The sequence below is a fragment of the Notolepis coatsorum genome (assembly GCF_963971535.1).
Source record: "Notolepis coatsorum genome assembly, chromosome: 18".
NCBI lineage: Eukaryota > Metazoa > Chordata > Actinopteri > Aulopiformes > Paralepididae > Notolepis > Notolepis coatsorum.
Window position 1 is genome coordinate 99,242,236 of NC_140182.1, and position 16,919 is coordinate 99,259,154.

Genomic DNA, 16,919 nt, shown 5'->3' on the forward strand with positions numbered 1-16,919 from the left:
TGAGTGACCTTAGAATTATAAGGTGTCATCTGGTTCTTTGTTTTAAAAATGTGTTATTCAAATTAAATACATTTTATTTTAATGTTTATTCGAGTGAGTGAAAATAATTCGGATGGGATTAGTATTACGTGCGGACCACTGGAAATAGAGATTTATTTTGCTTTATGGGATGTAAAAAGTAAAAAACCTAAACGCTCAATATGCCAAAACTACTCAGATGTAGTGTTATATCTCCAAGTTATGGCTGTGTAAGTACTGGCAGGAATCTGGCAATACCATACCTATCAAAATCCAAGGGTCACGATTCAATATATTCAGATATATTGCAATACTATAAAAACTGTAATACCTTTTTATTTTAAGGATACTTTGACACACTGCCGAGAGGATTTATGAATCCTACCAGGAACCTTCTGATTACCAGACAACTGCTAAACCTGCTGAGCCACTGCCACCCCATATAATCCTATGTCTGGACACGCTATAAAGTCCATGGCAGTTTGTAAACACACCTGCTGGGTATCAGGAGCTGGTCCTCCCCGAACGGCAGGGCGATCTGGAACTTCTCCAGCAGTTTGAAAAACTGGGTCAGGTGGCTCTTGGGGAAGCACTTGCTCTCAAACAGGAACCTCTCCACCACTGAGCGCTGTACCACTCCCTTAGGGTGCTCCCAGTAACCACAGCTCTTCAACGTCAGTTTCTACAGAAGAAGAGTGAGCGAGCGAGCGAGTGAGTGAGTGAGTGAGTGAGTGAGTGAGTGAGTGAGTGAGTGAGTGAGTGAGTGAGTGAGTGAGTGAGTGAGTGAGTGAGTGAGTGAGTGAGTGAGTGTGTGTGTGTGTGTGTGTGTGTGTGTGTGTGTGTGTGTGTGTGTGTGTGTGTGTGTGTGTGTGTGTGTGTGTGTGTGTGTGTGTGCATGTCTACGTGTCGTGGAATCCGGAGTGGTTAAGAATGCGCTTGGTCAAATCATCTTGGTTGATACAAATGAATTTGCTAAAACATGGTAAATCGAATACAAATTAGTTTAGGAGTTTGGTAGAGGACGTTCTCTGGCCAGGAGAATTTAGTCAAGGACCCCGACTCTTTTGTGAGGTCGCCTTATAACCTAATCTGACACAAAGGGGGGGGGTTAACCAGGTAGGAGGGTGAAGACCGGAAGGAGAGGGTACAGGAAGGGGGGATGGGGGGTGTTAGGGTTCAGGATGGGGAGAGGTAGATGTTAACAAAAGGCCTATGAAAGTAATTTCCCACAATATCTTTGTGTAAAGAATAGGGTGCTGGTAGAAAGGGGCAGAAAGACACTGTAGACCAGAAATACATTTGGTGGAACGGATACCTTAGTTGTTTCTCAATAAACTTTAAAGGCAGACCAATTCTAACGTGGTTTCAGTTTGTCTGTGTAAATGTATAGTGTGTGAGACCCGCTGGCTACCTGCAAGATGATATTGCACAGCCACTGAGGGTCGATGAAGTAGAGTTCCCGGAGTTCAAGTGCAGGGTCATCAAAGTGCAGCAGAACTCCTATGGTGACAGTGAAGAAAACACCAGCACATTTAAAACAGGATAGTTTTGATGTTTGGAACCCTATCCCTATTTCCTACTAGGGGTGGGGGGGGGGGGAATCTATACGTAGTAGTATCACGATACTTTGCGTGGCGATACTGTATCGATACAGGGACGCCAAGTTTAGATATTTAATTATTAATTAAAAAAAATTGTATAAGGAGGTTGCATTGTTCATTTCAATACCTGTAATAGTACAGTAGTCCACACACACACATGGAATATGACTGTAATACAAACAGTTCAGTTTGTCAGGTACACGCAACACAGATTACAGTGTTGACATCTGTCTGCTTGAGAAAATACCATGTTCTGCAATAAAAATGATTGAAGTGAGATGAACAGACTGAACTTTATTGTATTAGATAAAACATGTTGACAAAGTTTTACTTTGCAGTTGAAAAAAGGTAATAAATAAAATTTGAGCACAAAAAAATGTAAAAAAAATATCGCAATATTTTCAGCGTATCGCGATATATTTAGTATCGCGATACTATCGTATCGTGACGCAAGGATCGCGATAGTATCGTATCGTGAGGTCTCTGGCGATTCCCACCCCTATTTCCTACCGACTGATGATGATGTTGATCAACACAGTCCTTCCTCAGCACAATCCAAGCTGTTCCCTAGACTAGCTCTGTCTAGTTAGCCTCTCAAACCTATGTAAAGTCAACGGGGTCCTCTGTACAAGCTGACGAAGACAACTGAAATACACTGTGCACTGTGGAGTAGAACTCAGTTGTCTTCAGTCAGCTTGTACAGACAGGAGCTTGACCCCATTGACTTTGCATCACTAGCCGGAGCTAGTATGAGGATGGATTGCGCTGAGAAAGGGATCTACCAATTGGTAAGTAGGAAATGGAGCTAGGGTTCCAAAGCTAGGGTTCCAAAGATTAGAACCACACACACACACAGAAAAATGTCACACTCAACTGACCCGCCTCACTGAGGAAATGGATGGCGTGGGGCAGTTCGGCCTCATCCAGCTGCAGCTGGCTTTCCTGTATGAGCTGCAGCAGATCGTGGTGTCTAAGGACAGGGAACTCTGGAGGCACCCTGGCTCTCGCCTGGAGCACCCGGCGCTCCAGCTCCACATAGCTGTCTGGTACCAGCTGGCCCATCACTGGCTGGCCCTGGATCTGGAGAGGAGAGGAGAGGAGAGGAGAGAGGAGAGAGGAGAGAGGAGAGGAGAGGAGAGGAGAGGAGAGGAGAGGAGAGGAGAGGAGAGGAGAGGAGAGGAGAGAGAGGAGAGGAGAGGAGGAGAGGAGAGGAGAGAGGAGAGAGGAGAGGAGAGGAGAGGAGAGAGGAGAGAGGAGAGAGGAGAGGAGAGGAGAGGAGAGGAGAGGAGAGGAGAGGAGAGGAGAGAGAGGAGAGGAGAGGAGGAGAGGAGAGGAGAGAGGAGAGAGGAGAGGAGAGGAGAGGAGAGGAGAGGAGAGGAGAGGAGAGAGGAGAGAGGAGAGGGGAGAGGAGAGAGGAGAGAGGAGAGAGGAGAGAGGAGAGGAGAGGAGAGGAGAGGAGAGGAGAGGAGAGGAGAGGAGAGGAGAGGAGAGGAGAGGAGAGGAGAGGAGAGGAGAGGGGAGGGGAGAGAGGAGCGGAGAGGAGAGGAGAGGAGAGGAGAGGAGAGGAGAGGAGAGGAGAGGAGAGGAGAGGAGAGGAGAGGAGAGGAGAGGAGAGGAGTATTATGACTCTTGAATGAGGCGGATATTTCAAGATGCTGATAAGTGGGGATTGAGTGAATGAATCTTTACGGATTCTTCGATAATACATACATCAAATATGGCCAGTGTGTTCACTGTCAAATCACCTTGAATCCGGTGACCTCTCTGGTGATGGCCTTGCGCAGCCTGGCCACGGCGTCCGAGTCCTCCAGCACAGAGACCATGTGGTAGTCCCGGATGGCGGGGAAGCCCTGGTGGGTCAGCAGCTCCTCTTTGATCTTGGTCAGGCAGGCCTGGAGCTGGGCCTCCTCGCTGATGTCTGTATGGGTGCCCACCAGGATGACTGGAGACAATGGGGCTGCTTCCTACAGCAGAGGGAATGAGAATATGGGAAAATATTCATGCTTACACCCGGTGAAGCATAACAATAGCAAAAAAAAGAGGGAAAATCGTCAATCCACTCCAATTTGTAACATTTATTATTGCGGCCCGCCAGCAATAATACCCGCCCGTCACATTATTTTGAGAAAATTATATAAAACTATTTAAAAAAAATTATAATCAGACCGACTAGGCTAGGCTATATTAACACTTTCTGCGCCAATAACGTATATACTCGTTATTGCCCGCCATCTCTTGAGCGCCAATAACGAGTATACTCGTTATTCGGTCCGTTTTTCTTTTTTTCTACTTTAATATTCTATACACTCTCACGGACCTCGGTGTTATCATTGGAACTCATTCTGAGCCCCCGAGAGTGCATGTGACGGCCCCCCCCCCCCACCCCACGGCCGAGCGGGGAGGGAGGGGTGAAATGAATGGAGAAAGGACAAAACCCACTTAACAGTTTGCAGAAAAGGGTACAACATAGTATGGACCAATGCACACAACTGTCAAGGGGATGTAGATCCTCTTTAAAGGAACACGTTTGTCTTGTCTACATCGGGGTCCCCCATCATCAACTCGTAGTGGCATTCCTATGACACACAACATTCATGACATCAGCCCCCGTGGCGTTCGGTCCGCCCTGGCATTTCCCCCCGGAAAAGCTCAGGGCCCTTCGGGTTAATCAGAACGTATCTGTGACCCGGCAGGGGCACTGGGTTGAACTGATCCGGTCCGGCGCGACCAGGATGAGTCCCGTGCCCTCACACGCTGCCGCCCCTCCCCAAAGGAGAGGAGGATAGGTACACGTTTCGATCAAAAAACATCACAGGGGGCGCCACCAAGACGGTCTGCATGCGAACGCACATTGAGGACTAATCTAAAATTGATAACATTAAAAGAAATCTGCAAGTTCTCAGTGGCCAACTGAACAGTGTCAGCGATACAGTACACAATAGTATCATCTGCATACAAATGTTCATGACAGTTATTCAAAGAAGAAATATCATTAATATTAATAGTAAAAAAGACAGGACCCTTCACACACTGACGTCTAGATTCTAGAAGATAGATAATCCTGAAACACATAACATGCACCACTAATCCATGCCACTACTAGATAACCTTTTTAAGAGCAGGTGATGATCAACTGTATCAAAGGCTTTTAATTAGGGATGGGAATTGATAAGATTTTATCGATATGATTCCATTATCGATTCTGCTTATCGATCCGATTCTTTATCGGTCCCCTTATCGATCCCTGCTAAATTTATAATTTAAATAAATAAATTGGAGCGGCTAAGTGGCGCAGTGGGCAAGGCGCTCGCCACTAACGCAGGAGATGCTGGCTTCGAGCCCAGCTCTCGGCGTTGCTACCAGCTTGGCTGGTCGTTCATACTAACACAATTGGGAGTGTTAGGGGTGGGAAAGCTGGTGGGTGGGGATCGGACGTTGTGGACAGCGACTCCTACAGGTCGGTTGGTGCGCCTGCGCAGCAGAATCAGGAAGTAACGGGGGCAGCGTGAGCCTCCCACGCGTTACTCCTCGCCACTGAGAGATTGCGCTGTTCAGGTGAAAAGATGCGACGGCTGCCTCCTCGTGTACCGGAGGGGACACGTGATGCAAGGCTTCTGTCCTCACTGCAGCCAACCAGTGGGAAGCATAGTCTAGCAACGTTCGAGACAGGGGAGGGGAGAATTGAAGGGAGAAATGGCAAGGCGAAATTGGGATGGGAGAAAAATAGAAAAATAAGGAGAAAAAGTGGATCAAAAATAAAATAATTGGAAATGCAACAGAACTAAGCTGGTTAGAATTACAACATGCAACTTGACATTTCTGATTGTCATTTATTGTTGAGCCCCCATGTCAGAAAAATACAAAAACTGTAAAAAAAATTAAATGAACTATAGCCTACACAGATTCTCTTAAATTTTTTTTTTTTTTTTTTTATTCTTAAACTAATTTAATCTATTGAATAACGACCTGTTGAATGCAACTACAGTTCAATATCTTAAACTAATTTAATCTATTGAACCGTAGTTGCATTCAACAGGTTGTTATTCCTCTGACTTCTCTGTCTCTGGTCTTTCAGAAACCAGCGCACACACACACACACACACACACACACACACACACACACACACACACACACACACAGAGCTCCCTCCCCGGTCCCCGCTCGTCCCTGTCCTGTAAGGTATTGGCTCGTGTTGCTACACGGACATGTTTGTATGTTGCACGGTACTTCCTGACTTACCTACTAGTAAACAGTCAACGTGATCATCACACGCTCTCCGTCTCTTATTATATGTGAACTAAAGAGTACAAGGTTTACACAACAGCCCCCGCCCTTTTATTTATTTTTTGTACCTGTACTACCTGCTGTCAGCTGTTATCTCTCTCTGTGTGTCTGTATTAGCTTGGTTGCCCCGAATTAAATGAATGACTCGGTTCTAAAGCATTCGAGTAGTTTTCAATCACTGTCTGCACTTAGAAACAGGCAACCAGCGGGAGCATTTCGGGAGCATATGACCAAAACCCAGGCAATTTCGAGCCCTTAAGGAATCAAATAGTCTGCCATGGCTACATGCGTGGCGCTAACGTTATTGTTTTGAAATGCGCAACTGTCAGAAAAACCTGGCAGCGATAAGAGGAATCGATAGTCACGGAGGCATGCGATTCCAGGAATCTGACAATTAGGAACCGGCTCCCAACGGGAACCGGTTTTCGATTCCCATCCCAACTTTTAATAATAACATACCTAAATCAGATAATGTGCTTCACTAACAAGCACTGAGGCATTATCTTTATTTAGAGATGTAATTATAGCTCCACCATCTGGCTGATTGGTGTGATATTTGTTGTGATGTGTTCACCTGCCCATGCACCAACCTCCACACACCCAACACAGAAAACACCATGAATTCACTTTCAAAACATGTCAGTGTACAACGGTTTGCCTAGAAGACACTGTTTCAAGGTAATACAGAGAGTGTATGACTCACTTTGATGTTGAAGAGCCACGGTTTGAGGGTATCCACCTGATTGGCTCCTTTGCTGAGGTCGCACACCACTAAGTAGAGAGCTCTGGGTGTCAGGAAGTGGGGATGGGAGCCGCTGAACTCCTCACCACCTGAGGAATAAAGACCACTGGAGTGAAATAGAACTTTTGGAGAGAGCATGACTAAATCAGATCATATTGGTAAAACACTGGAGAGGACTAAATGTAAAACAATGGCATTGCTGAGCTTTCGGTCGTAGACGTCAGAACATAAGACACAGAACAACAGTCTTGACAATTTACCAGTAAATAGGTCTGTCCTAGACCAGGTACAGTAGTAGTACGATGTAGTATGAATAAAAAAAAAAAAAGTCTGAATAGAAGCTCCAGTATCATGCTGAACAGGAATACAAGTAACTTTTCATAGCATAACATAGCTATTGCCATGCAGCTATAGCAAGAGATTAAAGGGATTTTTGGACATGACGCTGTACAAAATACTTGCCAGTAGTGTAGTGGATGCAAAGCTATTAGCCTACTTACAGAGTCCCGCGGTCGGAGTTCTGGCTGGGTTCCGAGTGAGCTGGGAAGCTTTAGACGGGCAGCAAATGGCAGAAAGGGGGTCATGAAACCAAAAGATCCACACCACAGCATGCAGGCAAAGGCTTAATCACCTCCAAAACAAAACCACGCTCCTCCAGCATTTTGAAACAGCTCCAGCGCGTAGTAAGTAATACAAAACAGTGATTGCAGAATCCATAGTGGTGGAGGACGATGATTTTGCGTTAGAAATAGGTTACCCTTTTGCCTGCATGTTGTGGTGTGGATTAATACATTTTGGTTTCGTCACCCCAGTTTGCTTTCGGTTCGCTCGGAAACATGGCCAGAACGGAACCCGGCCAGAACTACATACAACTTAATGTCCAAAAATCTGAACTATCCATTTAATATCTACAGCCATCATCTCAGCTATCCTATATGTTAATACCATTTAGAATTGGCCCAATCCAACAGTCATTACATCTCCAACACGTCCTATCCTGACCCACCAGAGAAGTCCCACACATTGAGCACCATGGTCTTCCTGTCCCGCTCGCGGATGGTCCAGTCCCTGACGTCGATGCCGATGTTGGTCCGCTCAGAGTTCCACTGGGAGCGCTTCAGCTTCATCAGGTGTTGGATCAGGGTGGTCTTCCCGCTGCCCGCGTTGCCCACCACGATGAGCTTCATCCGGTAGTAGGGCACCGCCTTCTTCAATCGCTGCTGCAGGAACCTGGAAGAGCAGGGAACAGAAGTGGAATTAAGTGGGAATGGAATATAAGGAATTGGGGTTTGGTCGGTTTGTTTGCGAATGGCGAAAGATAACATGTTTTGGTTTAAAAATAACATCTGCCATTTGAAAAACGTGAAACCCCCTATTACAAAATGGCGCTATGATGGTGAAACACATTATGGAATACTAATAAAGTTATTGGTTATTTTCAGACTAACACATACAGTATACTAACAAACGTTTATTTATTTTTTTCTTTTAGGGAAGAGGAATTTCAAGACAGCAATTTCAGGCTGCACCTTTAAATCGCTTGTGAACCAAAAGTAAAAGTGAATTTCACAGTTGGGAATCAAACCCTTCATCTAACGAGCGTGAATCCGCAATAGCTGTGACCACGTACGTGCATGCATCCACGCACACACACTAGGGATGCACCGATCCGATATTGTTATCGGTATCGGCCGCCGATATCAGTAAAATAGCTGGATCTGGTATATATATATTTCTTATAATAAATAAAATAAGAAATAACCATTCAGTACATTTATATCTATGTGTTAATTTGTTACATTTAGTTTCACTAAGTTAGGAAAGTAATGTTTTAAGTCAAGCCTGATGTTGCCTTGCTGCACAAAAGAATGAGCCCAGTCTCTTCCACACAGTGACAGTGAGGCAGACAGTTTATTAATTGAATGAATGAAGTTTATTTTCTGTCTTTGTTTACAACAAATCAAAAACACACTGATCCTTTACAATTCTTAAAAACAAAATATATTTTAATATAATAAAAAAAAATACGTGGATACGTGGGGGGGGAATTGGACAATGGGTATCGGATCGGTATCGACCGATACCCAAACCCAGGTATCGGTATCGGGACTGAAAAAGTCGGATCGGTGCATCCCTAACACACACACACACTGTGATGCATCCACGCACACACACACATACACACACACTGTGATGCATCCACGCACACACACACATACACTGTGATGCATCCCTAACACACACACACACACTGTGATGCATCCACGCACACACACACACTGTGATGCATCCACGCACACACACACGTACACAAACACTGTGATGCATCCACGCACACACACACACTGTGATGCATCCACGCACACACACACACTGTGATTACATGTCACATTTCAGCTTCCTAGGGTGAAAACTGTGGCCACTAGAGAGCATGGGGACAACCAACAGAACGAGCTACAGAGCTGCTGGTCGCAGCTATCAACCGACTGTTCTGGATCCATTCATACAGACCCTGACTGACCTGACAATGTCTTTGGTCTTGCTGCCGACTCACCTGACGATGTCTTTGGTCTTGCTGCCTGACTGACCTGACGATGTCTTTGGTCTTGCTGCCTGACTGACCTGACGATGTCTTTGGTCTTGCTGCCTGACTGACCTGACGATGTCTTTGGTCTTGCTGCCTGACTGACCTGACGATGTCTTTGGTCTTGCTGCCGACTGACCTGACGATGTCTTTGGTCTTGCTGCCTGACTGACCTGACGATGTCTTTGGTCTTGCTGCCTGACTGACCTGACGATGTCTTTGGTCTTGCTGCCTGACTGACCTGACGATGTCTTTGGTCTTGCTGCCTGACTGACCTGACGATGTCTTTGGTCTTGCTGCCGATGTGTTTGAGGTCCAGCTGGAGCCTGAGGCCGTCCAGCGGCAGGTCCCACAGCCGCCCCAGCTTCCCCATCTCATCAGGGAAGGAGCGCAGGCCGGGGTTACGGCTCACGTCCAGGGAGGTCAGCTCTTCCAGAAGGCCGATCTGAGGAGGGATCTGGACACGGGGAGAACTACTTCCAATCAAACGCATTAACATTAACAACAATGACCATGGACTTACAGTAAGCAACGCTGTCGACCAGTTCACCTCCTGGGAAATGATGAATCCCTAATGTTCCTGTGTGATCTCATGTATTCATCAAGATTGGGGAATAAAATATGACATCATGTTACTAGATTTGAGTCATTGGATTTTTTTTTTATCATTCCATTTGGGCTGTGGGGGTGCTTAACACGTTCTGTGCCACGCAGTTTGCCCATCTTATACCACTCTCTGCCAGTGCTGTAAGCCTATGGAGTCGCTCACCTTCTTTGCAGGGCTATAACTTTACTATCGACATTACTATGGCCCATTCAACATCGGGTATCTATCGTTCCGGATGTGTGAACGTTATATTTTTTTATTCATACATTGTCGTGTTAGTACCGTTGTGAATATAAGTATGTTTTTAGACTGTAGAGCAGTAATTCCTAGAACGCGAGTTATAGGCCCAAACACATAATTATTATACATAATCGATTGGCGTTTTGTTCCTATTGTTATGGTTTGACACCGACCCCAAACGCAACGACACAAGAGAGTAGGATTCAGAGTTGCCAAAAACAGGGGCTTGTTTATTGAGACTAACTAAACAGCACAGAATAGGAAGAGTCTAAACAAGACTGGACTTCAAGCAAGGATGAATAGTTCTGCTGCTCTGCAGCTTCTCCCGAGGTGGTAGTAGGGGGTAGCAGATGCTGACGTCAGAGCCGCTCTGCAGACCTCTCTCGGCAGAATCTCCGAGGTGATGCGGGACCGAGAGAGAGAGAGAGGGAGCGAGTCAACACAGGGTGCAGGTAGAACGAGCAGGAGAACAGGAGAGGTGACTTGTACCCAAAAACAAAAGTTATCCAAGTGAACTAATCTTCGTGTAAACATACACAGTGAGCAATGTTCCAAAACACAATCCCAAGTGAAAAATATCTTCGGTGCAAAAATAGACACTGAGAGCGAAGTCCAAAATAGAATCCAATGTGATAATATCTTTGGTGTGATAAACACACAGTGGGAGATGTTAGGTCAAAATATTATCCCAGTGAAACAATCAAAAAGGCAACCGCTGGGTGAGTGTCTGATAAAAAGGTGGTAATCTTCAGTGTTATAAAAACACACGAAAACGGAATTTGATCAAAGACAGTCATTAAAAACTCACCCAGGCGTTGTGCGTAAAGAGCGCTGGAACAGCAGCGGAGCGAGCGCGTCGCCACGGGAAAAAGGTGTCCAAGAGGAAGGCTTCTTGGATATCCTGGAGGTAAAGCACAGGGAACAACAGCAGCAGCAGGAACGGCGAATGCAAACAGAAAATATCAAAACGATCCAACAAAACTTGAGTGGGGAAACGGGGTATAAATAATACGGGATTGATTGATTGACAAGCAGTGACAGCTGGGGAATGTGATTGAAAAGCGTGTGGACGGGAGAGAACCAATCAACGACGTCTCTGGGAAGAAGCGTGTGAATGGGGGAATGAAATGATTAACAGAAACAAATGGAAAACAGAGCGAGGTGGTTTAAAGGAACAGAGCGAGGAAGTGAGCAAGGACAGAAACCTCACAGTACCCCCTCCTCCACGGGAGCCACCCGGCGACCAGGCCGACCCGGCTCGTCAGGATGGGCACGATGGAAGTCAGTGATCAAGCTGGGATCCACGATGAGCTGCCGGGAGACCCAGCTACGCTCCTCAGGACCGTAACCCTCCCAGTCCACCAGGTATTTGAACCCCCGGCCCCGCCGACGAACGCCCATCAACCGGCGGACCTGCCACTGGGGGTGACCATCCACCAACACGGGAGGCGGAGGATCAGGAGCTGGAGGCATAAGGGGACTGAGGGAGACGGGCTTAACCCGGGAGACATGGAACACGGGGTGGATGTGCATGGACGCAGGAAGTTTCAGGCGCAGGGCCGCCGGACTGAGTACCTTCAGGACCTCGAAAGGTCCGACGAAACGGGGGTTGAGTTTCTTGGCCGAGGACCGTAGCGGCAGGTCCTTTGCGGAGAGCCACACCCTCTGCCCAGGGCGGTAAGTCGGCGCAGGAACCCGGCGCCGGTCGGCACCACGACGAAACCTCAAAGGGTGAGAGGCCGGTGGCGGAACTAACCATTGAATTGATGGAGTATTCAACCCAGGGAAGGAAACGGCTCCAGGATGCCGGTCTCTCGGCTGCCACACACCGAAGAGCAGACTCCACGCTCTGGTTCATCCTCTCCGTCTGCCCGTTAGTCTGGGGATGATAACCAGAGGAAAGACTGACCGTTGCCCCCAATCCCTTGCAAAAGGCCCGCCATACCTGGGAGGTGAACTGGGGCCCCCGGTCAGAGACGATGTCCTGGGGAAACCCATGAAGGCGGAACACGTGGTGAGTCAGGAGGTCCGCCGTCTCGGCCGCCGAGGGAAGCTTGGAAAGGGCCACGAGGTGAACCCCCTTGCTGAATCGATCCACCACGGTCAGAAGGCAGGTGTTCCCCTGGGAGGAGGGCAGACCTGTGACGAAGTCCAGCGCCACATGTGACCACGGACGGCTCGGAACGGGAAGTGGCCGCAAGAGCCCGGAGGGTGCCTGGTGAGAGGCCTTGCTGCGGGCACAGACCGTGCAGGCCAATACGAACTCCTTGACGTCGTTCCGCATGGTGGGCCACCAGAAACGACGAGCCAGGAAGGAGAACGTGCGATGGACGCCAGGGTGGCAGGCGAACCGGCTGGTATGGCCCCAAAGCAGTACCCGGGACCGGGCAGAGTCGGGGACGAAGAGACGATGCATAGGGACGTTGCTAGGAGCACGCTGGAAGCGTAGGGCACGCCTAACCATACCCTCGATGCCCAAGGTGATGGCTCCAACCACTCGGGCCTCCGGGAGGATGGGAGTAGGGTCCTCAGAGGGTGGAGCCCCCTTGGAGTGTAACCGGGACAGGGAGTCGGCCTTCGTGTTGCGGGAACCGGGGCGGAAGGTCAGCGAGAAATCGAACCGACTGAGGAAACTGGCCCATCTCGCCTGCCGACCGCTGAGGCGCCTGGAAGCGCGGATGAACGTCAGGTTCTTGTGGTCCGTCCAGATGGTAAAAGGCTCCTCGGCACCCTCTAGCCAATGACGCCACTCCTCCAACGCAGCCACGACTGCCAGCAGCTCCCGATTGCCGGTGTCGTAGTTCCTCTCGGCAGGGAGGAAGCGACGCGAGTAGAAGGCGCAAGGATGCACCTTCTGGTCCGAAAGAGAACGTTGGGATAGGACAGCGCCCAGGCCAGTATCCGAGGCGTCCACCTCCACAATGAACTGTCTCTTGGGGTCAGGGTGGAGCAGGATAGGGGCGGAAGTGAACCTCTTCTTGAGGGAGCGGAACGCAGCGCATGCCGCTGGGGACCAGTCGAACGGCAGAGCGGGGGAGGTCAGCTTGGTAAGTGGCTCCGCCACTTGACTGTAGTTCCGGATGAACCTTCGGTAGAAGTTGGCGAACCCGAGGAAACTCTGTAACTCCTTCCGAGTGGTGGGTTCAGGCCAATCCTCCACAGCTTGGATCTTGCGAGGATCCGCTCGGGTCAAGCCCTTCTCAACGATGAAGCCCAGGTAGTCGACGGAGTCGGAGTGGAAACGGCACTTCTCCGCCTTGACGAAGAGCCGATTGTGGAGGAGGCGCTCCAGCACACGGCGGACATGCTGGATGTGTTCCTCGAGGGTCCTGGAGAAGATGAGAATGTCGTCCAGGTACACCACCACGAACACCTCCAGCATGTCACGAAGGACGTCGTTCATGAGTGCCTGGAATACCGCCGGGGCGTTGGTGAGGCTGAACGGCATCACTAGGTACTCGTAGTGGCCCCTGGGGGTCTTGAAGGCGGTCTTCCATTCATCGCCCTCACGGATACGGACAAGATGGTAGGCACTCCGGAGGTCCAGCTTGGTGAAGAACGAGGCCTGGGTCAGTGGCTCGAAGGTGGAGCTCATGAGAGGTAGGGGGTACTTGTTCTTGATGGTGATCTCGTTGAGCTGACGATAGTCGATGCAGGGTCGCAGGTCCCCATCCTTCTTACCAACAAAGAAGAAACCGGCCGCCACCGGGGAGGAGGAAGGCCGAATGAGTCCTGCTTCCAATGACTCAGAGATGTAGAGATCCATCGCCTTCTTCTCCGGAACGGTCAGACTGTAGAGGCGGCTGCCGGGAAGGGGAGCCCCTTGGCGGAGGTCGATGGCGCAGTCATAGGGGCGGTGAGGTGGAATTTACTGGATTTACTGAAAACCTCCAAGAGGTCGTGGTACTCGGGAGGTATGGACGAGAGGTCCGGAGGCAACTCACCAGCGGGCCTCCGGGGCGGGGGACAGGACGGCGCCTGCAGACACAGGGCGTGACAGGAGGAGCTCCAGCCCTTGATGGTACCGGAGGACCAGGCGATGTGGGGCTCGTGCAGCGCGAGCCAGGGCCTACCCAGGACCACCGGGACAAGGGGGGATTGGGTGATGAGGAACTGGATTCTCTCGACGTGGTTCCCAGCGATGGTCAGCACGACTGGGCCGGTGCGTTGAGAGATGTCGGCCAGGCGGTGTTGGTCCAACGAGAAGATCTCCAAGGGCCTCACCAGGTCCTCAAGTGGAATGTTGGCTCGGGTAGCGAACTCGAAGTCGAGGAAGTTCTCGTCTGCCCCAGAGTCGATGAGGGCCTCCACCGTGGCTCGTTGGTCCCCCCAGGCCAGGGTGACGCTCAACAGATGGTCAGGTGGTGCGCGGCGCTGGGAATGGGAAAAACGGCTCACCAGGATCTCCCGGGGTCTCGGCGAGCCTGATCTTTTGGCCGGGTGGGGCAGTCGGCGATTCGGTGTCCCGCACCTCCGCAGTAGAGGCAGAGACCGGACCTGAGCCTTGCCTGACGCACCACCTGGCTCAGATGAGGGCGTCCCAGCTGCATGGGTTCCTCCTCGCGAACCGAACGGGGAGGCCTGCTACCACCAGTAGTGTTGAGGACAGGGCGTCCAGGAGTGACGTCATGCGTCCGGGGAATCCGGGGTACCTCAGGAGGTAACAGTCGGGTCCTCTCGCGCCTTCTCTCCAGGAGGCGTCCGTCGATGCGGATGACGAGGCTAAACAGGTCCTCGAGGGAGTCGGGCAACTCCCGGGTAGCGAGCTGGTCCCGGACTGCGTCACTGAGTCCCCTCAAGAAGGTTAGGCGAAGTGCAGGGTCGTTCCATCCACTCTCCACCGCCGCCAGTCGAAACTCCAGGACATAGTCCGTCACCCTGCCGCTCCCCTGTCGGAAAGTCCCCAACCGGGCTCCGGGGTCCAGACCTCGGGCTGGATGGTGGAACACTCTGCGGAGCTCCGCCACGAAGTCTGGATAGGAGAAAACAAAATCTGCATCCATTGCCCAGGAGGAAGTGACCCACTGGGCAGCATGGCCTGAAAGCAAGTTCGTCATATAAGCCACTTGGGACCCTCGAGCAGTAAAACGGCTTGGTTGATGACGGAAAACCAACTCACATTGCATGATGAATGTGGCACACTCCTCGGGATTGCCATCGAACAGCCGTGGGACGGAGAGACGGGGTTCCCGAGGTGCGGGATCTGCTGGGGCTGCGGTGAATGCTCCTGAAGGACGTGAAGGAAGTAAAGCATTAACGGTGTCGCTCAGCGAGTGAAGCTGAGCGAGAATCCCGGATTGTTGTCCCGCCAGAGCGGCCATTGACCCCTGAATAGGCAGGACCTGTTCCCTGAGATCCTGCACCGCAGCCGCAGCTCTCTCTAGTTGGAGACTGTGATCCCTGGTCAACTCGACTTGATTAGCAAGTGCGGTTCTGACCCTCTCTGTGTCGGCTGGGGTCGTCATTTTGGTTGGATCGTAATGTTATGGTTTGACACCGACCCCAAACGCAACGACACAAGAGAGTAGGATTCAGAGTTGCCAAAAACAGGGGCTTGTTTATTGAGACTAACTAAACAGCACAGAATAGGAAGAGTCTAAACAAGACTGGACTTCAAGCAAGGATGAATAGTTCTGCTGCTCTGCAGCTTCTCCCGAGGTGGTAGTAGGGGGTAGCAGATGCTGACGTCAGAGCCGCTCTGCAGACCTCTCTCGGCAGAATCTCCGAGGTGATGCGGGACCGAGAGAGAGAGAGAGGGAGCGAGTCAACACAGGGTGCAGGTAGAACGAGCAGGAGAACAGGAGAGGTGACTTGTACCCAAAAACAAAAGTTATCCAAGTGAACTAATCTTCGTGTAAACACACACAGTGAGCAATGTTCCAAAACACAATCCCAAGTGAAAAATATCTTCGGTGCAAAAATAGACACTGAGAGCGAAGTCCAAAATACAATCCAATGTGATAATATCTTTGGTGTGATAAACACACAGTGGGAGATGTTAGGTCAAAATATTATCCCAGTGAAACAATCAAAAAGGCAACCGCTGGGTGAGTGACTGTCTGATAAAAAGGTGGTAATCTTCAGTGTTATAAAAACACACGAAAACGGAATTTGATCAAAGACAGTCATTAAAAACTCACCCAGGCGTTGTGCGTAAAGAGCGCTGGAACAGCAGCGGAGCGAGCGCGTCGCCACGGGAAAAAGGTGTCCAAGAGGAAGGCTTCTTGGATATCCTGGAGGTAAAGCACAGGGAACAACAGCAGCAGCAGGAACGGCGAATGCAAACAGAAAATATCAAAACGATCCAACAAAACTTGAGTGGGGAAACGGGGTATAAATAATACGGGATTGATTGATTGACAAGCAGTGACAGCTGGGGAATGTGATTGAAAAGCGTGTGGACGGGAGAGAACCAATCAACGATGTCTCTGGGAAGAAGCGTGTGAATGGGGGAATGAAATGATTAACAGAAACAAATGGAAAACAGAGCGAGGTGGTTTAAAGGAACAGAGCGAGGAAGTGAGCAAGGACAGAAACCTCACACCTATATACGCTATATTAAAAAATTCAAATGCATATGCTCGGTATACATTATGCTCCATCATACGTGAAGGAAAGGGGGGGGGGGGGTCGTTTATGATTCCTTGATTGTCAGTAACGGCTTTCCTTAGTACGACATCATACGTTGAGCAGATGGATTGCAATGAAATAAATGGACAATCGAGCTGGAATTAATGTTAGATTCCTTTTACCTGTGGCTGATGCGTCTGGAGAAAAAAATATCCAATTATTTGATGTCGATCTGCTAGATCCATTTTCCATTTGTATGACGCAATAAACGC

At 49.6% G+C, this 16,919-nt stretch overlaps 1 protein-coding gene across 1 annotated transcript in view; it reads right to left on the reverse strand.

Moving 5' to 3' along the window:
* The window catches only part of lrrk2 (leucine-rich repeat kinase 2), a 128,134-nt gene that overhangs the window by 39,752 nt on the left and 71,463 nt on the right, over positions 1-16,919 (reverse strand). Inside the window, exons 28-34 of the mRNA XM_084335302.1 lie at positions 9,506-9,687; positions 7,653-7,876; positions 6,608-6,735; positions 3,365-3,583; positions 2,498-2,699; positions 1,430-1,518; positions 513-700 (exon numbers count right to left, since the gene is read on the reverse strand). Of these exons, the coding sequence (XP_084191428.1) occupies positions 513-700; positions 1,430-1,518; positions 2,498-2,699; positions 3,365-3,583; positions 6,608-6,735; positions 7,653-7,876; positions 9,506-9,687 (1,232 nt within the window). The remainder of the gene's footprint in view (positions 1-512; positions 701-1,429; positions 1,519-2,497; positions 2,700-3,364; positions 3,584-6,607; positions 6,736-7,652; positions 7,877-9,505; positions 9,688-16,919) is intronic.